Source organism: Neodiprion fabricii, chromosome 1 (genome assembly GCF_021155785.1).
Source record: "Neodiprion fabricii isolate iyNeoFabr1 chromosome 1, iyNeoFabr1.1, whole genome shotgun sequence".
NCBI classification, from domain to species: domain Eukaryota; kingdom Metazoa; phylum Arthropoda; class Insecta; order Hymenoptera; family Diprionidae; genus Neodiprion; species Neodiprion fabricii.
In genome coordinates this window covers 7,299,155-7,326,990 of record NC_060239.1, presented here as the reverse complement: position 1 = coordinate 7,326,990, position 27,836 = coordinate 7,299,155, and the positions used below count along the sequence as shown (strand labels likewise).

Sequence of the window (27,836 nt, the reverse complement as noted above, 5' to 3'; positions counted from 1 at the left end):
ATTTAATAAATATATTAAGTATAGTCCCGTATATGAGTTCACTTGTAATACAAATCCACTGCCAGTGAATTGAAACGATCAATTGACCCGGTTCGGTTACAATCGATTGCAGAAAAGAGCCAAAAATCATTTTATTTCCAAGCTGAAATCCTTATTTCAAAACTCTGTTAGGTTTGTAAACAATTCGGCAATTAAGTCAGAATACCTTTTTTACATTTTGCAAAATAAAAAAACACCATCCTGTGTAACTGCAGACTATTCTACTGACAATGTAGATAATTCCATAGGTTAATCGCGCAACACTTGCAGTCACCCATTTACCTAATGGCTTTTTAATGCTAGATCGTAGAGATGCGAGACTTTCAACACACGGGACTTATTTTCAGGAATCGCTTTATTACAAGCAATTCGAGTTGCGTGACATACTTCGAGGCAGAACGATGTCCAATGAATGTCATTTATATCAGTTTTCGACGAGCAAGAGTTTTGAGTTTGAGTTTGTGCTCTGTGTGCGACGCCACGGGAAAAGTAATTGGAAAGCACGCAAAATCTCTATCGATACGGAGTCGAGAAGACTTCCGTCGGGTGGGATCCTCACCAAAGATCTCTTTCGAGATGCTTCTGAGCACTGCAGCCCGGCATACACGAATGTTATGCGGGTGCAAGAGAATCGTCGGCCAAACTTCCGAATGAAAACGGTACAAGGAGTAATCGTAACGTGAAAAATTCCGAGTTGTAATTTGTGGAATAGTGCGTAAACAGACGCGTCGCACTTTTTGACCAATCAGAAGTCCGGAATGCGATCGGGTCGTGACGTCACGTCATTGACCATTGCCCGGCTTACATCTAGTCGGCCATTGTTGAACTTCGTCAAATAACCCCGACGAAACAGTCGCTGGCCTGACTGAATTGAAGTGAGGAATAAAAAATATTCGAGGCTGTGGAATAGGTACCGTGTTACGATAAAAGTAGATTAAAATATTGTGATATTTTAATGAACCAACAAGAAAGAATGAACATTAATTAAACTCGGATAAACAGTAAGCGTAGTCGTAGAAAACTAACCTGAAACATTCGTGATACTACGTGTGATCATAATAAATCGACTGAGTGATACTAGTTGTTTAATTAATTAACATTCGATTTCACGAGACGGTTCGACCTGCGAAAAGGAAGATATTTTTACGAAATGGTAAGTCCGAAGACTGCTTATTGCGAATCTCGTTAATCTTCACACTGTCATATTTTAGGTTATATTATCATACAGCCGGTTCTCTGTCAAAACATTGTTAAAAATGAAGGAAGATGGTTACAATGTGAACCTGAATAATACGAGTGTGAAAATCTTGTAACTGTTGTTTATTTCTAGTACGCATTGACGCACAAAACTGAAAATGCGCACGAAGACAGCGTATGGACCTGTGCCTGGGGTTCCATGAGGAAGAAAAGTGACGCTGGGCCGGATAATGAGAATTCAAGGTTTATGCATCAACATTAAATAGTCGAAACATGAGCACGAATTCGATTCAATCTAACATACTGTGTTCGTCGATTACATCCATTCGTCCTTCCAGAGACTCGATGCGATCCAATGAAGACGAGACTAGAGAGTATATAGTGACTGGCTCCGTTGATGACAGTGTCAAAGTTTGGCAAGTATCCAACGGCGGTCTAAAGCTGAAGCACAAATTGACTGGACATTCTTTAGGCGTTGTCTCAGTTGCCGTTAATTCCGACGGAACAAGTGAGTTGCGATCGTTATAAGGGTTTGCAAGCTTCCTCCACAGCTAGACTACTGATCCTTCATTTCCTGTTGTCTGACGGTTTGAAAATTTACTGTTTATAAATTGTCAGAATGTGCCTCAAGCTCGTTGGACTCAAGTCTTAGACTTTGGGATTTGGACACTGGTGAAAAAGTGTCCAGCATAGATGTTGGCCCTGTGGATATTTGGACGGTAGTTTTCTCGCCAGATGATAAATTCATCGTTTCTGGAAGTCACGCTGGAAAGATTCATCTGTATGGAACAGAAAGTGGAAAACAAGAACAGACCCTAGACACCAGAGGTGGAAAATTCACGTTAAGTGTTGCATATGTAAGTAAATTAAAACATAACTGTTCAAACTACAATTTTTCTCAGAAATTGTCTCCTCTACTGCCTTCAAAATACTCTGAATCAATGCCTCAAAAGATTTGACAACTTCAGTTTCAAGTGCCAAGTATAATGCAATTATTATAAGGCAGGACTCAACATTTTAGAGAAAATCTATTCTGCTTCTATTTTAATACACTGCTTCAATCTCAATTTCATATTTATGATGGACTTGGTCAACCTGATTACTGTATAAGGGATCCATTTCTATTATAACACCATACACTTTGTGTCATTACTGGGCTATATTTTAGAATACAGAAACTATCGCATACTACCACCAGAATTATTGAAATGTGTTTCCGATTCGCAATATACTTTGTTTCTCATATGCCGAAAAGCTTTCGCTTTGCGCACTAAAATTATATTTTTTATCACACAATTTTGACATCTAGAGTCCCGATGGAAAATATATTGCCAGTGGGGCTATAGATGGAATAATCAATATCTTTGACGTGGTGCATGGGAAAGTACTACGGACCCTTGAAGGTATGTAACCCTGATAAAGTTCATAATTCCAACATTTTTTCAATTATTGGAAAGTTGAGCTATGTTCACGAATAGTAACCATCAACAGGACACGCTATGCCAATCAGATCTCTTAGTTTTTCACCGGACTCTCAACTCCTTTTAACTGCATCTGATGATGGACACATGAAACTATATGACATGTGAGTGGAAAAACTGTGAATTTTATTTAGAAGAAGAGTTGCTATTTTTTTTTTTTTTTTATTGATACTTGTAGTAGGTAGAAGTTTGATAACAATTATTGTGAAATTTGATTGACAGACATGTATTTAAACTTACCTTTTTCCAATGCTTAGAAAAGATGCTAATGTGGCGGGAACTCTTTCGGGTCATGCATCTTGGGTACTGGGAGTAGCATTTGCTCCTGATGGGCAAAAATTTGCCTCCAGTAGTTCGGATCACACCGTCAAAGTATGGGAACTAGCCCAACGCCAGTGCCTTCATACATTCAATGAGCACAATGACCAGGTACTGAAAAAATTTACTGCAATGTTTTTTTTTTCTACTTCACGTTGACTTTCTAATATTGTAATGACTTTTAAATTTCAGGTATGGGGAGTAAAGTATAGTCCTGATAAAAATAACATGCTCGTGTCAGTATCCGAAGACAAATCTATTAACCTTTACGATTGTCCTGTATGAAGATTTGTATATATAAAATGTATTGTGAATAAACAATTCTTTTTTAACATAACATGGAAGTTGATCTTATTTTTTTGCCTCATATTAAAAACCGAGTTGGTTGAGCGCATTTTTATTTTACGCATGATTCGTTCATGCAAATCGGGATATTCTGATAAATGAAAAACAGTATTAGCTATAAATTTTATTACATGGTAATTAATATACAAATTATTGAATATTGGTCAAACATAAAGCATAAGAACGAAAGAAATACATCTAATATCTATTATAGAATAGAGAGGCTATTATGAAGTGATTGCATAAGAACCTCGGATAGTAAATTTGAGGTGTTATACAGACCAAATACAATAAAACTAATATTTATCAAAAACTAATCAGACCCTGATTATTTTTTTTCCAAGTTGGGAAGATTAAATTTAATTAACCTGAACTGGAACAGGGTCTAATATAAATAAGAGAAAACTTTTCCCTTCTCAATTACACAGATCGCGGCAGTCCGTTCGAGTACCACGCCAAGCATTCACCTCCATCGGAGAATATTTGTTTGTGTTTGACTCAGGTTGGGGGTGAAAATGAAACAACAGAGAAGAACGTAGAAAAATAAATTAATATATACACCTAGGTACTTATAAAAGTCTTTATATCAAAGACAATATTATGATAGGAAAACGTACGAAAGTAATTATTTAATACAGAAAATAAATGTAAAGAAATCAAGCGATGTAGGAAACGCATGTGTGGCTTAACACGTTATTTCGATATAGTAAACCATTATTGTAGCGACATCCTTCAGTCTAGCAAAACAAAAATGTCTAATTTGGTCTGTATACATCGAGAAATGACGATATAGTTCGATTTTGGAGGATAGTTGGTAGATAAGTATTGGATAAATGTTGAACGTACATCTTTAGGTATTAATTCATGTTCAAAATATAAGCTTTGTTACCCCTACAAAATTGCGGGCAGACTAGAAACATAAAAGTGATAGTTACAAAGGCCTGTATTTCTCTACCTGCACCTGTTGTGCTGCAAAAAGTGTTTGTAGAAGGTGTAAAATTCTTCTCGTAACGTAGACCATTGTACAGCTATAAGTTTTCTTTACTACATTTTACCACGAATTTTTTTCCTTTATCATGCGCCATTAGAATGATACGCAAAATCAATTTTCTGTCAACGCCACTATCAGTCTTGAAATATAATTACATACATCTCATTTTTTAATAAAGAGCGGTACACTCTTATTCTTGGACTAAGTGAAAAAAAAAAATAAAAAAAAATGAAAAAAATGAAAAAAAAACAGTATCTTCTTTGAAATCATCTCATCTCAAAACTACAATGAATGACAATGAATACCTAATCTCGTAAATGTTGTACATTACATACATAATATCTGATTACATACATATTAACGATTAACCTTCCTATTTGCTCTATCTTCTTTCATTATATACACAGTAAAATAAATATTTAAATGTGATAAATAATCTGCTGGTCTGTACTATAAATTATGTCAATCAATCGTATGGAGATTATCATATTTACAGTTACATATCTTCAGCTTTCAAAACGTAAGGTATTACTTTCTCACGCAATCCACGCACCTAGATATTATTTGCTGCGTAACATATCAAATTGCACATTGACCAATGCAATAAGAGTATAAGTAAAAAAGTCCGTAAAACCGGTCATTCCAACTCCGTGATTGGATTTAAAAAGAAAATTTCTGCTGGCAAAGGCTCATAATCTTGGCAGTTTGATCGAATAGTAACAAGTAATTAAAACCACTACCTTAAAATCACAGAACGAATATACAAAAGTATCCAGCAAGTGCAATATGAATAAATATTTAAAATGTTAAAAACGCAACCGTGTAGACTTTGGGCAAGCTACCGAATTGGGATGACCAGTCTCAATCAAACAGATGAATAAAGAAAATCAATGCTACCCTTGCAACTTACTGAATTCTATTCATTTCTCTATTTATACCGTAGTTACTCTCATGGAACTAGTAGTGATTTCCATTTGACATTCCGTCACCACAAGCTTACCATCAATTTCACTAATGTTTGCTTTTACCGGGTTACTTTGTTTGGGATTGTAATTAAACGGTGGAACGATTGCTGATGCTGGAGTACGTACTGAGTTGACATACGTTTGCATTTGCGTGTTACCACCTTCTGTCTCTGGTGGTTCAACTCGTATGAACGATCCAAGACGGGAAACGCGTTTTGTGGGATCGACCTCCACAGGATCTACCGAGGGTTGAGTAGTCTGTGGTTTTCTCAAAATTACTGTGCTGTCGTCTATCTGTATGGTGTTTCTTGTCCCCGCTGATAATTCGGGATATTTGACTGGGATCTTACAATGCGCTTCCGCGATACTCATTCCGGTTAAGTCACACGAATTCCGATACTTCGGACTAAGGCCTTGAGTATCTGTTACCTTAGCAGGCTGCTTTGCCACATTAGATTTAGGTCTACCTGGCGAACCATTTCTGCTGATATCTTTAGGAACTCCCTCAAAAGTAGAACTCCGAATTAATCGAAATGTTGGCGGCTTGGTGGTAACAGCCGGATTCCCAGATTCAATGGTATCGTTCGCAGGTGTGATCCAGTGCCTCGTATCATTTTTCTCAAAACGCTGTTTGGTCTTGCTCTCTTCTACTCTTTTCCACAAGCTCGCGATTTTACTGGTGGCTTCTTTGGAAGTCCGACGACCTTGGATGCCCGTAGAAGAATTTGACACTATGCTGGAATTACTATTAGACCTTTGGCCCAGGCAATTCGTTTTCTTTGTAGTCCGGGCGGATTCGTTACTTTGTAAACTTTGATTGCTAGGAGAATTTTTAATCGGAGATCCTATGAGACTTCGTTTTTGATAAGTAACAGTGGGTGACGAATTTCTAGCTTGATCTTTATCCAAATTGTTCGCTTTAGTGAATTTAGACTGCTGCGTTTGAAGAATTTTAGTAATCGGTTTGGACTTGCTGGGAGTCTGAATTTTGGAAGGTGAAGTTTTTATTGGTTTAGCAATTTTACTTCTGTTTGGCGAACAGGGTGGAAGCACTGTTGGCGCATTCTCAACTTCTGGTTCTTCTTTTGTAAATGTACCTTGCCTTTCGAGAGGTTTGATCGCAGGTTCCTTCCTGTCATCTTTGAATGCGTACGAAGCTGAAGAAGAACCCAAAGGAGTAGTATGGCGTTTTGTCGATTTGGAATAATTAAAAACGGTCCCTCTCTGAGGGATAGAAGTTTTGTTTGCAGTCAAGGCAGAACCCTGGATCCGTTTTTCCACTGCACAAGCAGACGGTGATATGATTTTAGAGTTGGCAACTGATTTCTGTTGATGTTTTGTTGGGAAACTTGGATTATGCGTTTGCCTAAGAGTAGTCGCTCTTGTTCCTCGAACCAGAGGTGAGGTGTTACTGCGTCCTATCGGTATTCCGCTAACAGCGCCGTTGTGTATTTTTGAAGGAGAAGTAGTTGGCGTTGATTTACGTGTAGTTGGCTTAAAGTACAGAGCTTTTCTTCGTCCTCTAATCGTCTTCGGACTCTCCGATTCAGATTTATCTGTAGCATTTGAATCGACGCTAGCATCTCTACTTATTGTTCCTGGTTTGACGATCCTTGGTCTTTTTGGTATCTGCGATTGATTGTTGGCACTATTCGACTCCTCGTCACTCTCATTGTTAGAATCAGAATTCCCTTGACTCTCTGGTTCCGCTGATGATGCAAGATCTTGGAGCGAGTCTTTCGACGGAGATAACTGCTTTTGTTCATTGAATCTTGATGTAAAACTTAACACAGCAGTCGGCTCTGACAATTGTGATTTTCCAAACCTTTTGTGAAGTCCATCAGCAACACGCACGCTCGAATCATATTCCGACTCGAAGTCGTCTAATGTTAAATTCTGTGCCTTGCTCACAGTTAAAACATCTTCACCGATAGGCTTGCCGGAACTTGAGCCTTGGCCGACGAAATCTTCTAGCTTAGTTTTCATTTCACCAGGCGTAATAAGTAGCATCGTTTCAAGAGAGGCGTCAGAATCACCAAAGTGGGTTCCAGATATTACAGCATCTACATCTTTGCTAGCTTCCTGCGCTTCTTCGTCATCCAGTGTCCTTGTACGATATCTATCCTTGTTCTCAGCTCGTTTTTGCTTAATTGTTTTTCCCCCTGAAAGCTTTCTGAGTGTCGGAATACAAGATTTCACGGCCGATGAAGCCTCTTCAGTTTCTGGACTCTCTGGATTATCTGCTAATGGTGTCTGACACTCTGTAGCATTGTACGCGACCAGTTCAGGGAATGGATTATTCAACACTTGGGTCTGGAATCGAGCTCTATCTTCTTGTCTCCGTTGTTTAGGCGTAAGCTTTGAAAAAGGTGAGCACTTACCACGGGCATATTTTCCAATTTTGCTCTCCTCATGATCATTCTTCCGCCGCTCCTCTTCTTCCTTTTTCACCATTTCCGCAGCAATAGTATAAGTTTTATATCTTTCTTTCGCCAATTGTCTTTTCTGCTTTGGAGTCAAGTTACTTTTGTTGTGCCATTTCTTTGGTGTAGACTCTGCTGAACTACTAACACAGTATTCAGATGGGATGGAAGTAGCTGCGTCATCGGTGTCATTGTCACATTCTTCTATTCGATCTATTGAAATTTCACGATCTCGACAAACTTCTTCCGTCTGAAGTTCATTATCGATGCACAGAGTATCGCTGCAAAACGTTTCGCTGGTCGGTTCCATTGTAGATTCATCCATCTCGCTTACCTCGTTGAAAAGAGAAGGAGGATTTATATTCTCCAGACACTCGCTAAGACTATTATTGCCACTGACTTGCATAGATTCCGCATATCGCATGCAGGTCATAGACAAAATATTGGCAACTGGTTTTAGCAAATCAAATATTGGATCGCTGGATGTTAAACTGTGTGAATCCTGGTCCTTGGTGTCTGCAACTTCCGAAGTAATACTTGCAACGCTCAGCATACTGTTTTCCATATCCATAGCATCCAACAATTCGTCCATCATCGAAGGTGGCTTGACATTCTCCAAGTGAGACATACTGGTGGTGCCAGTTTCGCTCAGTAAATTCTCAAGACTCCCAGTGTGATTCTGGTATTGACTGAGTGCTCTTTTAGCCATAACTCCAGCAGGAAGTGACTTCTTTCGTCCATTTCGACAGTCTATCGATATCTGACTCTTGAGTTGCAAAGGAGGAAGCGAAGCAGAATGACACCTTTCTCTGACAATTGAATGCTCGGTGGTATCGATAGGTCCGATCAAACTCGTAGTTAGTGATACAAGACTACCCATTGTAGACGGAGGCTTTATTGCATCAAGATCCATTGATGTCATACTGACTGCATCCAAGTCAAATTCTGCGACCCTTGCGTTAACAGCAGCTGCCAGTTTGTTGGCTTCCTGTTCAATTATCCTCGAATCCGTCATGACTTCCTGTGTGCCGATCAATTCATCAGAATACTCTGGATTTGGGATGGTCTGATCTTCTTGATTGTCGCTTTTGAAAGAGGCGATTAACGGTGCGCTCACGCTTATACTAGGAAAAGAAACATCATTTGGCGAATCTTCATTCCAAGTATCACTGACAACGCTTTGTTTCATAGCAGAGGAATCGCGTTCTCTCATTGCCTCTGTTTGCTGAACCAGTGTAGCTGTCAATCGATCCAACGAAGCAATCATAGCATCTGGATCTCTTTGTCTTCTATATTCTTCTTCCGTCTCCTCGCGATTCTTTGAACGATCGCCTTTGTTACAAGCCGCTCTTTCTACTGCAGAAAATAAAGGGTCAATCGTTGGTGATGTTACTTCATCGCTTAAGTTATCTTCTTCACTGTTATTCATATTCTCTATGTCATCTTCTATTTTACTTGGTGAAATGCCAGGTGAATATTCCGTCAATTTCATTGAATTTTTTTCTTCCTCACCCTCACCATTGGTACGATTTTCCGAACCTACGCGATAATCAAAAAATATCTTACTCGTAGTATTTTCATTTTCACTCAGGATGTTCTTTGGTATTAAATGTAGAACATCGGTTGATGCATTTTCTACATGTTGATCTTCACTTTGATTCTCAACAACATTCTCTTCTTGCAAAGTTGTTGTAGGTTCAGGCGATACTCGATTACCACTGGTCGATGGAGCAGGACGACAGGTTGTCTCTGAAACTAGAAAAGTATCAATTAGTATAGATTAGAGCTTTGTAACTGGTGCACACTAATTGCTAGCTCTGAATCGGCTTGCTCCATAAATATAAAGCATGATTCATACCATTTTCAGCTATTTTTTCAACGAAAAATTTTGCTGCAACATCCAAAATTGATTCCTGCTTGTCATTGACGTTTTCTACAGTTAAATCGAGTTCTTCATTCTCCAATGCAGGCAAAGTGAAAGCAGGTTTTGTGGTATTCCGACATATCTACATAGAACAAATATAATTTCAATAAAATTTTGTCGGTACAATCCGCCATGAAGGTGTTACTTTCGCGATTTTTGTTGAATAACTTACATCTAACTTATTTGACCCTGCATCCTGTTCCAGAACATTTGAAATATCTTCAAGTCCTGCACTACTGCAGCGAGGAAGTTCAGTTACAAGCGAAGGTATGCGTGAAATCTCTCTGGTAGGGTTTTCACTATCGCCCACAAATGTGTCATTAGCGTCATGTGCGGGATGTCTGAAATTCAGGGTCTCCATTGTCAGACTCGCTGGGCCACCAGTTGCGTCATGCGTAGAGTGCCTGAAATTCTGTGTCTCAGTTATCAGACTCACTGGACCAGTTACGTCTACTTGATCCAGTGCAGAACTAGTCTGATATCGTGTTAAATTGCTGACAGGTTGAGGAGATTTTTGCAAACTGTTTCTTCTGAAGGGCGTCTTATGCCTGAAACAGATATTCAATAGTGTGCAACAAAATCACGGTAAAAAATTTCTTGAAAGAAAAAAGCATTTTGAAATAGTACTAGTTATTAAAATTTTGCTATTAGTTTTACACACCTTGCAGCTTCTGCTTCACTCGTAACATCAGCAAATAAGTGATCGCTACCATTATCAACTTCATTGACTTCGGTGTCTTCTTCTCTGTCTTCCAGTATGCTTCCAATTCCCAAGTTTAGCGACTCTCCTATTTCTTCAGATTCAGAAATACCTGCAGCAGATATTGCGCTATATTCTTTCAGTCTAGAATCATTAGCAATTTTTGGCTCATCATCTATTGTTAGACCATTTGGTGTCACATCATTCACAAATGTATTGTGCATCACTGAATAGGATTCGGCATGAGCTGGAATAATAATATAAAATCTATCGGTACAGTAACTATGTGTTTAGTAATATTCATAAAAATTATTCATATTATGCATTATTCACTTCAGTAAAGACTTTTGGAGTTTTAATAAATTTATTATGTATTCACTGGACAATGCATTTAGTAATCGCTACAATTTAAACTGTCATATCATTACACTCACATAAATGTTGATCTGAAAGTGTAGACTCTTGATTTTGCATGTTGCTAGTACAAACTGGTTGTAAATTATTCACTGACATGCTTTCTGCTGGTGATTCTAGAAATTCGTTGCCGGTAAAACTTTCCAGCCGTAGGCTGTAAAGAAAATTATTTTTACAATCATGCAAGCTGGCAAATAATTTATTGCTTTCTACCAATTTTTAAAAGTAGATTGGTTTAACAGTAACTGGATAATTATGTCACAGTTTTTTAAAATGCATTACCTTAAATTGCTTGCAAGTGAGCTGTGTTCATCGAAGCCACTGAGTAAACCTAGAGAATCATATTGTGGAAATGTAAGGGAAGTTTGTTCCTGTTGATGATCCGTAAATTTATGGCTTCGGTCTACGTCTGAAACTGAATAGAATTTTATATAGCCATTGTTGGATTTTTCGGAAAAAAAAAACACCAAAATTTTAACTACTGTGCATATTTAAAAACAACATCAAGTATGCTGGTCTGAGCTCGAGTACTAACCACTGTCAAGCGTGCTAATATCATTTTTGGCCTCCACCATGGAATTATTATTGCTTTCCTCTAATGCATTACTTGGTTTCTGCGTTATACTTGCTGCTGATTTGTCACCTACAACTGTACCAGTCAAAGAACTAATGCTGGAACTGGAATTAGACGCTTGATCTAAACGATAATTAGCGTGCTTGTCCAGTGAATTTAACGAGCTTGTTTCAGAGGAGTGTTTCAGACCCTTAGAGGGCTCAGACTTCCATGATTCATAAGTTGTGCTCGTAACTGTATTATCTTTGCCGTTGAATTCTCTGCACACTTTTAGGCCACTTGTTTTGTACTGTGTCCTTTCTCCTGCACATGGGTTTTTGATATTACTACTGTGGGGAAACTCCTCTTCGCTCTCTGCAAAGTAACCGGAATGTTGTTTTTCATCTTCGTCGACATCGCGTAAAGTATATCTTAGTCTGTAATCTACTGGCTTGGATACAGCAGTATCTTTTTTTATTGCTCCCATGATTTCGCGGTTTTCATTTCCATAATGGACACACTCATCCACCTGTTGACTAGAAGTCACAGGCAAACTTGCACCAGATCTTGTGATGCTTGACAAACCAGATCCTTCGGAAAAATACTGAGATTTAATATCGTCACTGTTAGCTATAAGGGGGTTATTCAATTCGTTGGACAATGAAGACTCGTCAATAGAGGACCGCATTAATATCTGAGAGCAGGCTGCTTCTTGATCTGCAGCGGAAGCCCACGACATAGTAGAAGTAGTACACCGTAAGTCTGCCACATCATTGAAAGAAAGTTCATTTACAGCTCTTTGCCTCTCTGGGAAGGCATTCTTGTAACGTAGAACATATTTTCTGTCCGAATTAGCCACTTTAGCAGTGCTATCTGCAGAAATTCCGGCGTTAAATCCTGTTGCAGCATGAAGGGAAGACGATTGTTGTTTTGCTTGCGACTCAGTTGGCGACACTCCGTTCAATACATGCCGATTAACTCTTTCAAAAATCGTATCCGAGTGTGTACTAGTTATGGAACGAACGGACTCTCTACTCTCACTTCGAGCTACGCAGTTGAATCGCATACTGGATGGCCCAGGTTGGCCGTTTTGCATTTGATACGAATGCCCGCTCCTAGAATCAAGGTCAGCGTATCGTCGCTCAACTTTGAATCCAAACTTGTCATCCTTGTTTGTGGGAGAAGTACTCGGCTCGATGTTGTCACAAGTTTCGGCCAAGTTCTGATCAATCTCCTGTTCAAGAGCCTTCTGCCTGCGCGCAACTAGAGTAGGCAAAGTTGGTAATCCCAAACCTCTAGCAGTTGAATCCAGATGGACCAGATTACTGCTACCAGGTCGCGCACCCAAAAGATTCTTCAAAGCAGCACTGGAACCCATTGATATCATTTTGTGCTTGGAGTGAACAAGGCTCCGTAACATTGGCACTGCTCCAAGGTCCCACAGCATGCGTTGATCCTGAGGGCAACGAGCAGACAAATTCCACAACGCACCACAGGCGTTACTGACCACCGTTAAACTGGGAGATCTTAACTGGCGCAAAAGGACTTGCAAGCAGCCTCTCTCTCGGAGAATTGATCTGTAGTCTTCTCTCACGGCTACATGACTCGAAACGTTTCTTAATATACCCCCGGCATTTTCGACAATCGCCAAAGTCTTTGAAGGCGCTTTGTAGCTGAGCATGTCAACCAGGAAAGCCAGAGCACCCTCGACCGCGCATATGTCGATTTTGTTGGTACTGCAGTGAGCTGATAAGTTCCATAGTGCTGAGAGTATGGATTTGAGGGTTGACTCTTTTCTTCCTTCCATCGCAGCCATTGTAAGTCCGACGACTGCTCCTACCTCGCGTAACGTTTGTTTGCTACTACTGTCAGCTCGCCAGGATAGATTTCTAAGCACGCTAGCAGTTACTTGACGCAAATCGTCGCTAGGACTCCGCAATTGTGCGACCAGTGCCTTCATAAATTCTCTAAACGAGCAAAGAAGTGCTTTATTGTTGCCGTCACCAAATGTCAGATTGGTCAGTGCCATACCAGCGTATCTACGCAGTGTGACGCAGTTCTGGTCGTCGCACTCACTCCCGTGGGCCGCGTGGTCCATTTCAATCAGTTCTGCAACGGCGTGCAGACCTCCCAACTGGCACATTGCGTGTCTGTGGGCTTCGTCGAACGAGAGTTTCATCAGGGCTGCTATAGTTGGACCCGGATGTCTGTCAAAATCGTCTGGAAACATAGGAAAGGCAAAGATTGAGCTTGATATCAAGTCCTATTTCACATTAACGCCGTGGTCATAAACTCATTAATTACCGAGTGGTTGTCGTGCTGCAAGGGTTGTTCTTAGCGACTGACAGTAGTCTCTGAGCTGTTCCAGGAGTCTGAGTACTCTGGCTTCTCGTCGCCCAGCTCTTTCCTCGCCTCTCGAGTGTACGATGTTGTGAATAGCCTGCGAGGCTCTGTCTCTGGTTTCGGGATCTTGGCCCGGGGCATGGATGAGTTGAACCAGTAAAGGGAGACACCCTGTAAATTGCAGTTACACACATTCGGTCATCATTGCTTGGAAATACGATTCGACAGAATTGATATATACACTTTTCAGGAAACTTTAAAACCAACCGGATTGCCTCATCGCCAAACAACTATCCGTGGAATTACTCATGGACAGAAGGGTAGCGCTCATGTCTTCTCGCCCTTCCGCACCTCCGAGCATTCCCAACAAACTATAAACAACGTCCACCTTGGCTCCGAGTCTCCTCTGTCCTTGCATCTCTTGCGCTCCTCCGGGACATCCGACTCCCATACTCACGCTCGAGGAGAAGCTCATCACGCTTGCTATATCCTGAATGCAAAATTTCTTATACATATAGGTAGTTTACTTTCGACACAGATTGCTTACTTCAGGGATGCTTTCTCATTTTGTCATCCGGTACTACTTTGAAGAGGAAAAAACTATTTCCATAAATGACACTCACGTTGTGGACAGTGGTTGACGTGCTCTGCTGATTTCCGAGGCCAGTTTGTTGGCTGTTCCACAATCCTCGCTCGACCGGCCAAGTTCCGTGATACAGCGACGATAGTCTGTGCGTTCGGGAGCAACCGCTTGGCCCACCGTCTTCTTCGCTGCTTCCATCTTCGTTGTACGGCTTACCACAGTGAGCAGGCAGCTAAAATTAATGAAAAATTGACGATAATCAAAGGTGAAGATCCGATGCAAGTGAAATATAAAGGTACCGGCGTAAGCTTCCGTAAAGAAATTTGGCCACGTATGTATAAACTGTGATATCAATTTCTGCACACAAAATCTCGCAGTTGGAAAAAATCGTATCGCAAGATGGCACGTATATAATCAAGTGGATACACACATGTGCAGCAATACGACGACGTAATTTGACGAGTGATGAGGAACAGAGTGCAGAGTAAAGCGACTCTGTCTTTACTTCGTCAAGAAAGATTTAGATTTAGATACTGGGTAGATAAAATATTTAAAAATAGACATCCCTATTGGTGGGAGTAGAAAATCCGTAAAGATCGACGTATAAATTGAGATAAGGATTATGACGCGATCAAGTCCGCGACGAAAAGGCGTGTGTAATATATATCAATTGTTCCTAACGAATCTCAATTACTAGAAACCATGCCTGCGACTTTGAGGAGCCGTTCACCGGTCACTGCATTTACTTACGATTAGCGTATACACGTCGTTCTTAATAGCACGAATAGACTGTTTAATTGTAAGAGTCAACTTATCGTTACATTGGGCTTCGACTTATCGGCGCTGAAGGCGTTTTGTTCGCTCGGTGCAATCAATACGATAGAAGAAGAGCGTGTAAATAACGTGCTTCGAGGCTCTATATAAGTTGATTTGACCAACTTTGAGTAATTGTCGTTGCGAAACTATTTAACGACATTCAAATCGATCGCATCGTGGCCGGCAGGGGGGGAGGAGGGTTTTGAAATCGGCTAAAAAGCTTAATAAATCTTGCAGAATTAATCTCATCGACGAGCCTAGCTCGATCATTCGTACTACCGAGAAAATGATAAAGTTGCCGAGCAGTATCAGAAGTTACAACCAGCCCGTAGGGTTGAAAACTAGCTCGGTTACATGCAATATGAAAGATTGCGTACCAATCGGCGCGTATGTCTCTTTATTCATAAAAGTTTAAGGAAAGGGAAAGGGGGCAGTGAAGAAAAAGGTGCGTAAAAGCCGCGCGCGCAATGTCGTGTTGTGAAAATGCAAGGCAACAGAGTCCGTCAGAGACGACGGAGGGCGGCGCAAAATCAATACAACCGACGTGAGGGGGAGCCGAGTGCACGTCGGCGGTTGTAATAACCACGATAACTGCGATATACGCTGTCAAAGAGCAAGGATCCGCCGATGCACTCCTCGCGATTTCCCCGAATGAAAGAAGCGGAAATCGCAGGTAGGTGCACAAAGGGCGCGCCGAGTGCAAAGGTGGACGGAAAAAGAAAACACAGGCGTGTGCAAGTCGGTCGTCGATTTCCCGATTATCCCCGAACGCGTACGACTCGCTTTGTCTCTCATCTCGCTCCTTAAGCTCCTTACCTCCGGGCTCGGCGTGCTCGACTTCCGCTCGTCCTTCTCCTTCAGTTCCGGCTCCATGACATCTTCCTTATTTACTTTTGCACCAGGCGTCGCGGTTGTTTCGGGCCGTTTGTACCGCGCGACTTGACTCGCCGCTGATCCGGGCGCACATCGCGTCGTCGTTCGCTGCGTCCGTCTCTGCTGCGACTGAGGGAACTCACCGGACTCGGGGAATCGCTGCTGCTGCTGCTGATCCGGCGTCGCCACTGCTGGGTGCGTCGTCGACGGGGCGTCGGATCCCCGAGTCGCACTCAGGGCCGTACGCTTCGCCGAATCGAGCGTCCCGACGCCCCCCAAACTCAAAACGGCCTCGGTCAGCCTGCCGGGGTTTTTGCCCCTCGGGAACTCTTCCTCCTCCTCCTCCTCTTTGACACCCTGGGCCACCCCCCGCTTACTGCGAGCCTGATTTCATCAAATATTTACTTTCATTGAGAGCCTTGTACGTGCGTACATGCTTCGTACGCGAATTTAATTATTGTCGGAACGATGGATCATTTTCTCATGTCAATCCCAAGAGAGAGAGAGAGAGAGCAATAATTTCACCATTGGCTGCTACTTTAATATGTACAGTTCGTACACACCGACGCTTTGCAGCACACTCGTACGTATGACGGAGTGAACGGCGATCGCGATAACCTGGCCTACCTCCCTGTGCGTAATGTACGTACATACATATGTCAAAATCCCTGCTGCTTACATCCGTCGTATCGTGTCATGTTTTACGACACTTTCGGGTACGTTAAACCCTTACGCCAGGTTCAAGAGCGCCTTCTTTAACATTCCGAAGGCGACCGCTTCCGGCCCACGTGGTCGGTATACCCACACATCGCATTGTCGTATTTTATTACTATCGCTATTTATGTTTTTACCAATTTCCTTCCGGTTCGTGCATCCGTATCATATATTATCGTCGAAAAATTATCTCGACGACTTTCGAATTTTTATTAGGTATCTACGTGGAGTTTACGATGCACACCTTACGTCATGCGTCACGGCTGAATGACGATGATCGGCGAAACATTGTTCAAGAAACGCGCCGGCATCGAGGAATTAACGCGTAACCTCAGCAGCCTGTAGCGTTCGAGTTTCGTGTCGTACAGGATAAAGCCAATTCCTAGGTCTTACTGTAAACCGGAAGTGTATTCGTACTCGCGTGCGCACTTGAGCGTTGTGTAAGCTATATATATAGTACATCCCCCCTTCCATGCGAAACCGTAAGCGCGTATTATTTCGCAATTACAGTTTCGACTATACTCGACTACGACAAGCATTGCACCTTGCGTCGCGAATGAATCATTCGCCCTGATATAAATTCGGCAGAGATACCGATCTTAGGTGCGATTCAACTTGGCAGAACTTGTTTGCTCAACGAATCGAAAAAAAAAAATTAATAAAATAATGAGCAACCAAAAAAAGTAAAAATGAGTCAACCTTTACTCTCCGGTGCAGAATGAACGTGATCCAGTTATCATCGCGCTGTGTCACTCACGTATGATATGTGACATTTAACTGGAATAATAAGTGCTTTGTGCCCCGTCACGGTTTACGAATGATACGATGTGTGGGTTACATTGCAGCCCGTATAATATAATATATCTCGCATATCGTGTGTCTCGTTGTAACTTATTGTGTATAATACACGTGGATTCGTTGTCGGTTTCCAAACTCGAGCATGTGTAGCGGTTACTTTGTATGCTTTAATTTTGTAGCGACTCGCACTTCGGTAGATACGCATGCGACTGAAATTTGTACCCGAGGAAATGCCCGTATCCGAGATAATCGTAATTCGTTCCCGGTATCTTTGAAATTCCACCACGTTTCGTCGGGTCGAGATTTTGAGTCACCCGGTATTACGCGAACGGTTACTCACTGTGTTAATTTACTTACGCCAGAAACTTGGGTACTGTTTTTGCTGAAAATTCCGTCCACATTAACGTACACACGCTCAGTTCCACGCCTTTGTGGTTTCTCGCTCCAAGCATGCTCAGCAGCTTTGACCATACGGCGATATCTTGCGGTATTTAACACGGTTCTGCGTTACGGTGGCTGGACTTAATTGCCCTTCTTCTTTTATCCAGTTTGTAATTAAACTATAAAAAAAAGAAAGAAAAGAAACACCTACACGGACCCCCAACTCCGTGATCTCGGACAGGCGATTTTTAAGCGACAAAAACTGCGTGGGGTTCAAGTACCTAATCGTCAAGCATGACGTAGTCCGACGTACGTGTTAATTTCTATCGGGTTTATCACCTTCCAAGCTCCACGTGTACGATTCGAAACCTAAAGTCTAAAAAGAATGAAACTAGTCTGGTCTTTAAGGGACGCGGGTCAAAGTTCCAAACCCTCAAAGTTCCTAAAGACTGGATTACATCGTACGGTGAAAATTTCTAACGGTCGAAACACCGAACGTTATGGTATAACTACTTGATCTCACACGCGAAGGTTCGCAACGTTCCAAGTTTCGACCATGAAAAATTTTGATCCTCACCCGGGTTCAACCCGAGGCAAAGACCCTCCTCGGTTGTCAGATGCCGAGGCGGTGTAATCGACGTTGTAAGAAAAGGTGCTTAAGGACAAGGATGACCTACAGATAAGCCACGCGTTGTCTCGCTAATCGTCACCTTGTCAAAGTCGGATCGTGGGCTCCTGGAGTCGATGGAATGAACGGGAATCCTGGTGTTGGATTGGTTGGTCTTCGCCCTGACAGCGTTGCACAAGTTGGTAGTATTTTCCTCCTTATCCACCGCAGCGTCGGTATCGACAAGGAGAAGCGAGTTTCCATCCCTTGGATGTTCGCCGTACTGCATAATCAGCCTGAGCTTGTTCTGCTCGGTTTTAGTGATTTTCGAATAGTCATTTTTTATCTGTTTCTGATCGGTCGAACCGACGTACTTGCCGCTCCTCGGTGTCGGTATGAAGGAGTTATTGCCCTGCACTCCGAGCCGCAGAATGTTTTCCATCTTCACTGACGTTTCGTCGTCGGCACTTCACCGCCACTCGAGATGACAAGATGGTCGTTTGACATGTTCTATTTTACGCCCGGACCACCACCATGTGCACTCGCACTACGATACGGAACGCCGATCCGGTTCACTCGGCTTCTTAAGCGACGTTATTCCTATTCGTCTTGCACCGCTGCTGCTGCTGCATGCACTGCTGCACCGAACGCCGCGGAAAATTCGCGAGATCGAGCAGAACTGCAGATTCAAGCGCGCAGACGCTAAAGCAAAGATTTTCAAAATGTCTCGTTGACATTTACGTCCCGGGAAGTAACGCCGCGTTGATCGCGCCTCGGGTATACAATCGCGTTGGGTAACGATATTGGCAAATTCTCGTTCCTTCTCCTTCTTCTTCCTCTTACATCTTTGCGAGCTGCTCCATCGATCCTCGGTTCATCGAAATTCCCGCACGTACGATGGAGAATAAACTGCGCAGAATAAACGAGTAGAACCGACTTGCGATGACCGCTGCTCCGAATCAACTATCTCGGTTATCAATTTCTGCAGAACGGACGTCACCGACTGCGGTGAATCTATTTTCGAACAACGTGCCGGCGATCCGTTCTTATCCGACAACGCATCCCGCGGGGCGACTGACTCCTGGAGCACGACGCCCGCGATTCCACAGTTCGACCATTATCCGCGGTTCACTGACAACGAGCACAATCCCGGTTTTTATGTACAAATATTCGCCGCTGGACCGAGAAAGGGTGTATCTCTGTCCTAGGTATAGACGTACGCAATGTAATTCACGTTCCGACGACGAGCGACTCGACGCGATTAAAAACCGGCGCACGCCGACGTCCTCGAACCGCCGGGATGATCTGGCGTCTGCGGGAAACTGCAGGGGGCTCCAGAGGCTGGAAGAACAGCTGTGGGCTCTGACTCACTCCCTCGTCTCTTCTCTCTCTCTCTCTCTCTCTCTCTCTCTCTCTCTCTCTCTCTCTCTCTCTCTCTCTCTCTCTCTGTCCTTCTCTCCGCAGCGTTATCTCCGTTCCCCCATCTCTGTTCCCCTGCACACTCAGCGAAGCGAGTCCTCCTTCCCCGTTTTTTTTTTTTTTTTCCATTTTATTGAAGCTTTTTTGTACGACGAGGATTACATCCGAATCCGAAAGCTTTATCGTGAACCGACATGCTCCGTTTTGCACACTTGCGCAAAGTTCGACCTTTTATGGTGGTTCTTAAAAAGGTCATTTTTGAATTTCGACCAGCTCGTGCCCGAAACAGATTGTTCAAAAATAATTCCATAATTTTTTCGAATCTTTAAAGCAACTCTAATTCGTGCCCGGAAGAGGGTGCACTGAGAGAAATTTTTAGTTCCGGTTACCGCTCGGTCCTTAATTATTTTCATTGTTTACCACAATCGAAAAATATAGTTCTAGGTAGAAAAGGAAAATTAGTTTTCGTGTACCTCGATTTTCGTAATTCCAACAATATTCAAACAGTTTTTTTTTTTTGAAGATACTTGTTTTATTGATTTTTCTAGTTACTGTTACAAATGAAATTTTTCACAGTTTGGATTTCATTCAACCCTTTTACGAGTACATCGAATATACCGAACGGATTTAGATGAAATTTCGTACGACGGAGTTTCGTGGGTCGCTGATTAAGAATCTGAACTCGAAATTACAAAATTCAAAATGGTGACAATCTTCGTCTCGGCACGTACTTTCACCTGCTCGATCGACTTTGTGCACTGTATGCGGCTTGAGCTAGGGTCAAGTACGTTTCAAAGGGTAACGTAAAGAGAGTCCTTGATTCTCTTTGTTCGTGCTGCACGCTGTGCAGGATGGGATGTATGTTGCAGGTGATAGCGGACTTCCATTATGCCGCACGAATGACTTTGTTTGAAAAGAAGAATTTAGAGAAGAAACGATCGATCTCGACACTGTGCTTTGCAGCGTTTGTAGAAAATATTTTTTTTTTAAGAAAAGAAACAGGCTTACGTTTTTCTTTGGGGCGATTTTTACTCGAAAGTTTTATGCTTTGAATAAAAAATGTCGTTCCTTGGTTGCGGACAAATTATAAAGTGAGTACTGTACATTGTAGGACAACGATGATAAACAAAATTATATCACTGTGGAAATATTCGCACAATGATGCACCGAAAAGTTTTCACTTTGGAAACAATATCGTTTTTACTACAATTCAGTGTTAAACTTTTTCCCGTAAGATTGCTAAAATTGGAAGATTATAATGATAATCGTATAACAAACATTTTATCACGAAAACGAAACGATGGCTTCTTGCTTTAGCCTGCACGAAAATTTCTGCATCTATTAATTCAGCAATAAAAACAGTTGAGGTCGTTTAAACAACTTTTAATCAAAAATCCGCTTCCCGAAAAATCAGACTCCTCCGCAGCATTGCGTACGGCAATAATTAAAGAATATATTTCATTCGCGTCCTTACAATATATTTCGCCAAAGTTGTAAGGGAGGCTCCCCTCTTTTCCGTGCATAATAACAAGGTATCTCGTTACGTGTAAACGTGCTTCCAAAATTAAGCGATCCGGGGTCCCTGAGGAAGGGAAGGAAGCTCGTGGTGCACGGGGATCGATGAAAGCAGGCGTAAGACGGAAAGTGGCGTAAGAATAAATGCAATAACTTCCTAATTCCCAAGGGGGCCGCGCATCGTGCAGGAAGAACTCGCTGCAACCGAGTATTATATATATCCTGCGGCTGCACGGCAGGATCGACTCGCCGCGTCGCAGAGAACCTTCGGCTCTTTTCCCTGTCGGCGATGCTTTTATTAGAGGGAAGAGCGAAGCTGAGGGTGCTTTTCCGCGCCCCCCAACCCCCGCGGAGCAATGATCAATAGTTGTCCGCCTCCCCCGGCCGAGGAACCCTCCGCCACCTCCGCCCCCATCGACACCCGGACCCTCGTTTCGGAGAGGCGCGCATGCCCCGAAAGAGATATCCGACCCCTGCAACCCCCGACGCGATATAGACGCGGTAAGTCGCGGGGGTGGGGGAGGCGAATTGCACCCTCCTACGGCGATTGCGCCACGTCGTGTCAGCGAACTTGGAAGAGTAAATCACGTGACCTTGATCCCGAGTGATAACGCCTACGCGTGTCGGTGATGCAGGGTTGCATCTACGTATAAACATTATTGCACACGGTTCGCGGAATTGAGCTTTATCGACGACGGTTTGTATGTTTGGTGCCTGTTTGTGCTTTTGCATGATCTGATTTTCGTTCAGGTATAATCGCGGCGATTGGAAAGTAGGCCTGAGGCGAGTTTAACGAACCGCATATTTGGCGGAACAATTGTTACTGGATGTAGAATAATTGCGAACACTTAATTTACAGCTACGAGTAATCGTATAAAGTACCGTTTAGTATTATCGACTTATTTCAAATTGATTTAAATGATAATTCGTAGTATTTGAGGCTGAAAAATATCTAAGGTTGTACTAGTTTTTTGATAGAGAATTTATATCAACGTATTTCGATTATAAAATTCATGTAGAGACGTTCGAAGACATGTTAATTGTGTTCATTGATTATCATCGAAAATTTCGCTGAAGGGTTTGGTTGTCGGATAAATTTTGCAAAATACGATACAGACGTGATTGTATCAGTTTATCGTTAGACTTCTCTGAAATTCTCTGAAGATTTTTTCGGGAATTTTCAAGTGTGCATTTCTTTGTTTGTTATCTTGATAGGCAAATTAAGGAAACTTTTCTCCCGCATCAGAGAATGTCACGGAGTGAAATTGGCAAATTTTTAATGCGTGATATGAATTTCCAAATTCTTCGCCGAACTGTGATACATGAAGTACCAAAAAAAATGTTTAAAATAATATAAAATAAGTATAGCGATACTAACGAGAGATTCCCAAGTTTATTGTAAATACAATATCCCTCGAAATGTAAATTTAGAAATTTGGTATAAAAATTCGTACGCGATTTATAAAGATTTACGAACACCCGGTCCCATCAGTTATTTTCCTCGGGATTTTCTCACAAATGCCCGGCGTTATAGCGATAACCGGCCCTGACCGAATGGGATATTTTTGGCGGACTAGGTCGCGGGGAATCGAGCAGAAATATAACCACGTGTCTACGAGTTTCGATGATAAATTACACGAATCTTGTTCACGTATGCACACGGTATAAGTATACGTAGTACACATGCATCGAACAAAACATCCGACGTATCGAAACGTGTAGGTACGAAATAATTCGCGAAACACGATGCAAAAAATGCGCGGTTTTTTTTCAAAATTATTGTAAAACTATTTTTTATTTTTCCACGCAATCGCGAATAGACCGGTTTTAATATCTAGCAAGTGAAACTCGAACCTACCGACGAGGAATCGATGATACGCACGAAGTCTTTCAAAGTTAATTGAAGCCTCGGAAAGAAAATTCATTCGAACGTGATCCGGTGCTAGAGAGATTCTTTCTCTCTCTCTCTCCCTCCCTCTCTCTCTCTCTCTTTCTCTCTCTTTCTTTCTATTCTTCTCTACCTGACGATTTAAAAATAGTCCATTATATGCAACAGGCGCGTTGGCCTGCTTTGATCGCGCAATCATTTCTTTGAAACAAAATGGCGGTGAAACGCGCGACAGGAAGTTTTCACGTTACGAAATGAAAGAAAAAGGTACAATGTAACAAGGGAAGAATGACGAGCACCAAACGGAGAACGTTTATAGCGTTGCCTAAGTTCATAAACCACAAGGCAGCTCTGACAGGCTCATTTTTGCCCGCACGTCAAGCTGCAGCTGCGGGAAACCTTGAATCGGTTTTTTGGACCGGTGCACACGTGGGAAATACGCTTCTCTTTTAGTTTCTTACTCTTATTGTTTATTCGATCTCCTAACGATCTACACGAGCCTCGTACTCACGATACGAGATATAATTTATTGCGGTTACAATTTACAATGTAGAGATTTCTCAACTACTTAAATTTTTCATTCATTTTTCGACAACTGAAAAAATATGGTTGCGGGTACAAAGTGAAAACGAGTTTTTCCGACATAACTAAAAAGTCTGGCAGATACATACGTGTTGCTATTATTTTGATCATGGTTCCTTTACGCTAGAGTTTCCGCCAACGGTCGAAGTTATCCGATTTTATTGGCCTTATTGGCTCGTAAAAAATCTGTCATAAAAAAATCGGGGATGCTCCAGAGACTTACCTCCGCCGATTGTCGCAGTTGTCGATTCTGCCAGGCGATGAGACGCGCTGTCAATTCGCCGGATTGTAATCCACCCCCGGAATTTGATCCGCCCCTGACGCAGGGGCTGACTCTCTCCGCCAAACTGCGGGGTAAAAAGATTTCTCTGCAATTTCAGGCAAATTTCTTCTACGCATCGCGAGACAATGTGAATTTTCTTGTCGGTAAGGATCGTCTGGTTAGACTCCGCGTTAAGCGCGTTCTTCCACCCCGGGTCGTAAATAAAACCACGGGCATGAAGGAAGAAGGCAAATAGATCTTCCCGACCCCCATATGCGCGGGACATGGGTGACCCAGTCTATAGATAGAATTTGTACACGCTCTGCCTATCTGTATCTATGATACGCCTATTCTTGTTTACCAGCCTAGCGAGAATATCGCACCTATCGAAAAAAGCGGGGGGAAGAAGCAGGATTTCATTTCAGTTTATTTGTTCGACCGAGTTGTTGGGCAAGTGCAAACGTAGTTCGACGAAGAAAACTTGGGGCAGGGTTGAAATTTCGAATTTGAAAATTTCCAAAAGCGATTATTTCCCGATTAAATCAGTTGCCGGCGAAATTTGAAGCGAAGAAATCCAACTTGGAAGAAACAACAGAGTTTCGAATGGCCGGAAACTCGATGGCTCCAAGTTCCGAAACGCAAGATTCCGGAAAATAAAGTTTCGACGGAGTAAAATTGCAAAAATCGCCACCAAAAAATTCAGCGCTTTCGGAACTTTTCAAATTCGGAATTTAAGCCCCGCCCAAAAAACTTGACAATATGAAGAGTTGCACAATTTTTATTATGTTATGTGCGACTACAAAACAGAGGATTAGCGACTTTATTCTCGCGCGTTCTTATCTCACTTATCGCGATTCGCGATCAATCAGAGTATCATTTATCCCCGCCCTTATCTAATCAGTTACGATATATCAGCAGATCGTACGTCACGTGCACAAATATTATGCTGTGTTTAGTTTTGGCAAAAACTGAACATGAAACGAGACTCGATCGTTATAAAAATTCGTCGTTTAACTAACGCGTGCATGCGTTGTATAAATTATAGGTACGTGGAAAAAAATTTAACCTTGATACTCACCTTCGCGAAGCATGATTGTGACATTGTCCAAAGTCGAATCTTCGGTTATTTTCTGCACGCTGGCGTATCACAGCGTCGCACGAATCGGCCAACAGCTTTTCTGGAACGAGAAATAAAGGAACGGCAAAATATTACATGAAAAACGATCAAATTATCATACACCCGCAAGATGTGAGAAACTAGATCGTCTCTTTTTTGAAATTTAGAGACGCGCGTTTTTCTCTAATAAAAAACAGCTTCTTCCCGATGCCAATCGTTTCGATGGCGATCTGTTCAGTCTCGCGCCGTTCTCGAGAGTTGTTTTAAAACGGTTTTGAAGGGCTTGTAAACTGTGGAAAAACACTGGCCAGAAAAACAAACAAATACCGTACGGACCGACCCGAATCAAATGGGTAGATACTTAGGAAACTAGGCATGCACCTATAAGATTACAAGTTGAGATTCCGCAGCGGCACAAAGCGATTAAACGCCCCACAGAAAGTGTCTAAATTGAGTCAACCGTTAAACCCAAATGGCCAGAGACTGTCGGGAAATTAAACCCAAAGCTGTTCATTCACTCAGCAGATTCCAAGCCCGCGTGTTTCCCTGATATAGAAAAGAAAACAAACAAACAAGTACGCGTCGTTCAGGCTAATTCTCTCTCTCGAATTTCAACGTCAATTATCCCGACCGCTTTTTATCTTCCCGGATGAAGCGTGAGGGAAGTTTGCGGTATAAAGTAGATAACGTCGCTTCTGGGTTACGAAATAGTTTCTAGTATAACCGCAATGTCTGTGTAGATATACGGAATTGTCGTTCTGCGAGGCGCGGAGTTTTCGTACCGATTGACCCGCGTCGATTCGAAAATAGTCGAAAACACAGCGCGGAATCTTTGCAGCTTTGAACTACAGCCTGCTGGTCTTTCGGGCATGCTATTTCCGGTTAAGCATCTGGCCAAAAGGATCCTGTTTATACTACGAAATATAGAGGAAAAATAGGGAGCTTGACGTCAGCTTCGAAGATGAAATATAAACGCGGTATTGAACGAAGGATAGCCTCTTTCATTCTTTAATGTTTGTAATTAGGTAGAAATTCATAGGTAGAAATAAATACGCCGCAACTCACTTAGATAATCCATAGTGGCGTAATAAATTTCCTTCTATTCGATCACCAAGGTGGTGGATGTTGGTGGATAAATTTTTTCTGCGCCTGAGGGATCCATCGATTTTTCAAATACAGGAACTTGTGTAACGTTGCGGCGGAAGAATTTATCGTAATCGTGAACTGGGAATGATTTCATACCGATCGCAACGGGTTAACCTATTCGACTGGTGTGTAAGACATCTAATATGCGACGTTCCGCCTTAGTTATCTCGGCCATACATCATCTCAGATATTTCTGCGATTGACAGCCTGCAATTAGATTTGAGCACGTCGATCAGTCCGCGTCTTTATTAGTTATTTCAGCTCCCGTTGAAAATTTCTTGCTTTAACATATACAGAAGAGAAAAAAGAACGTAGTGTGACAATTTTTACTACAGCTTTGATTTACGTTTGTCTGTTTCAACTGTTAAATATTCATACCCACTGCATACGCTTTCACGCTACACGCGCATTACTGTTGGTAAACTCTAATTTTTTCATCTATAATAATAATTTTGTCAACGAGGTTAACGAAATGTAGGAAAATTTTGTAATTTCACGTTCTTTTGACCAAATTAACTGTAATATTTTGCATCTCATTTTTCTGTGTAATCGAGTTTGGCATGATATTAAAAAAAAAAAACTCAGTCTTTCGATTTCAAACAATTGTACAGGATATGTAATTTAGTTTTGAGGGCTTGGCTCAGCAGTTTTGATACAGTTCACTCTAACGAATAAACGATGAAGTTGACAAATATTTTAGCAGCGCAAATTCGCTCTCTCTCTCTCTCTAACCTGATTTATTTATTTATTCTGGCGTTGATTTTATTTGTACTTTTCTACCGCTCATTTTATTGATATTCCGTTTTAATGTTTTACCGTATATCTTATTTACCTAATTGTTTCTCCGCTTTTATTTTGTTATATTTTACTTTATTTATTTACGCGTCCATTTCTGCGTCATACGTATTTGTTTTTATCCATCTACTCGATTATCTATAGTTTTGTTTTCTTTTCTCCTACTTTCTTAGTTCATTGCTAATTTTAATATTGTGCTTCTTTGCTATTTACCTTATAAGTTATTTATTTTTTCTCTGTTTTATCTATATGCCGTTCATATTCCCATCCGAGGAGACTTGCCCCAGGGCGAATAAACGCTTTTCTCTCTCCCTCGCTCTCTCTCTTTAAACCCACGACTACACAGCTCTTGCGTATATATTTGTTTCGTCTACTGCGACAGCTTGCACTCTAGGGAGTGTCTAACTCTCAACCGCGTCTAAATGCAGACGCAAACGTTAGCATCCTATAAATGCAGTCACCGTGTGCCCAAGGTACACGGTTTAATACACCGGTATAAACGTTTGCCTGTTATTATACCGTGACAATTTTCGTATACACACAGCTTGCAAGTTCGTCGGTGTCGTTGACTCCACAATCGATCTCTGTATCGATTCTCCCTTACCAATAACGATCCATCCATCGATAAATGACGAAAATGGTTCTTT

The 27,836-nt window shown here is 41.9% G+C and overlaps 2 protein-coding genes across 9 annotated transcripts in view; one reads left to right on the top strand and one right to left on the bottom strand.

The window, feature by feature from the left end:
* Positions 1–842: 842 nt before the first annotated feature.
* On the top strand, positions 843–25,913 carry LOC124177262 (WD repeat-containing protein 61-like). Its single transcript, XM_046559438.1, has 10 exons — positions 843–1,192; positions 1,370–1,479; positions 1,575–1,744; positions 1,855–2,093; positions 2,546–2,639; positions 2,728–2,821; positions 2,975–3,146; positions 3,228–3,326; positions 15,160–15,170; positions 25,904–25,913. The coding sequence occupies exons 1-8, from the start codon at positions 1,190–1,192 to the stop codon at positions 3,318–3,320; spliced, it is 975 nt and encodes a 324-aa protein (XP_046415394.1). The 5' UTR covers positions 843–1,189; the 3' UTR covers positions 3,321–3,326; positions 15,160–15,170; positions 25,904–25,913.
* The window catches only part of LOC124177099, a 32,771-nt gene continuing 8,846 nt past the window's right edge, over positions 3,912–27,836 (bottom strand). For 3 of the 8 annotated variants that reach the window (XM_046559104.1, XM_046559165.1, XM_046559114.1), the window contains 13 exons: positions 25,210–25,309; positions 24,093–24,216; positions 15,909–16,349; positions 14,317–14,508; positions 13,961–14,183; positions 13,655–13,864; positions 11,333–13,570; positions 11,080–11,212; positions 10,818–10,951; positions 10,345–10,630; positions 9,856–10,231; positions 9,618–9,765; positions 3,912–9,514 (listed from right to left, as the gene is read on the bottom strand). In XM_046559104.1, the coding sequence (XP_046415060.1) occupies positions 5,304–9,514; positions 9,618–9,765; positions 9,856–10,231; positions 10,345–10,630; positions 10,818–10,951; positions 11,080–11,212; positions 11,333–13,570; positions 13,655–13,864; positions 13,961–14,183; positions 14,317–14,508; positions 15,909–16,349; positions 24,093–24,216; positions 25,210–25,309 (8,816 nt within the window). In that variant the 3' untranslated portion in view covers positions 3,912–5,303. Of the gene's footprint in view, positions 9,515–9,617; positions 9,766–9,855; positions 10,232–10,344; positions 10,631–10,817; positions 10,952–11,079; positions 11,213–11,332; positions 13,571–13,654; positions 13,865–13,960; positions 14,184–14,316; positions 14,509–15,908; positions 16,350–18,568; positions 19,764–24,092; positions 24,217–25,209; positions 25,310–27,836 lie in introns of those variants that run through there. The other 5 variants (XM_046559141.1, XM_046559132.1, XM_046559149.1 and 2 more) reach the window with 5 other exon arrangements.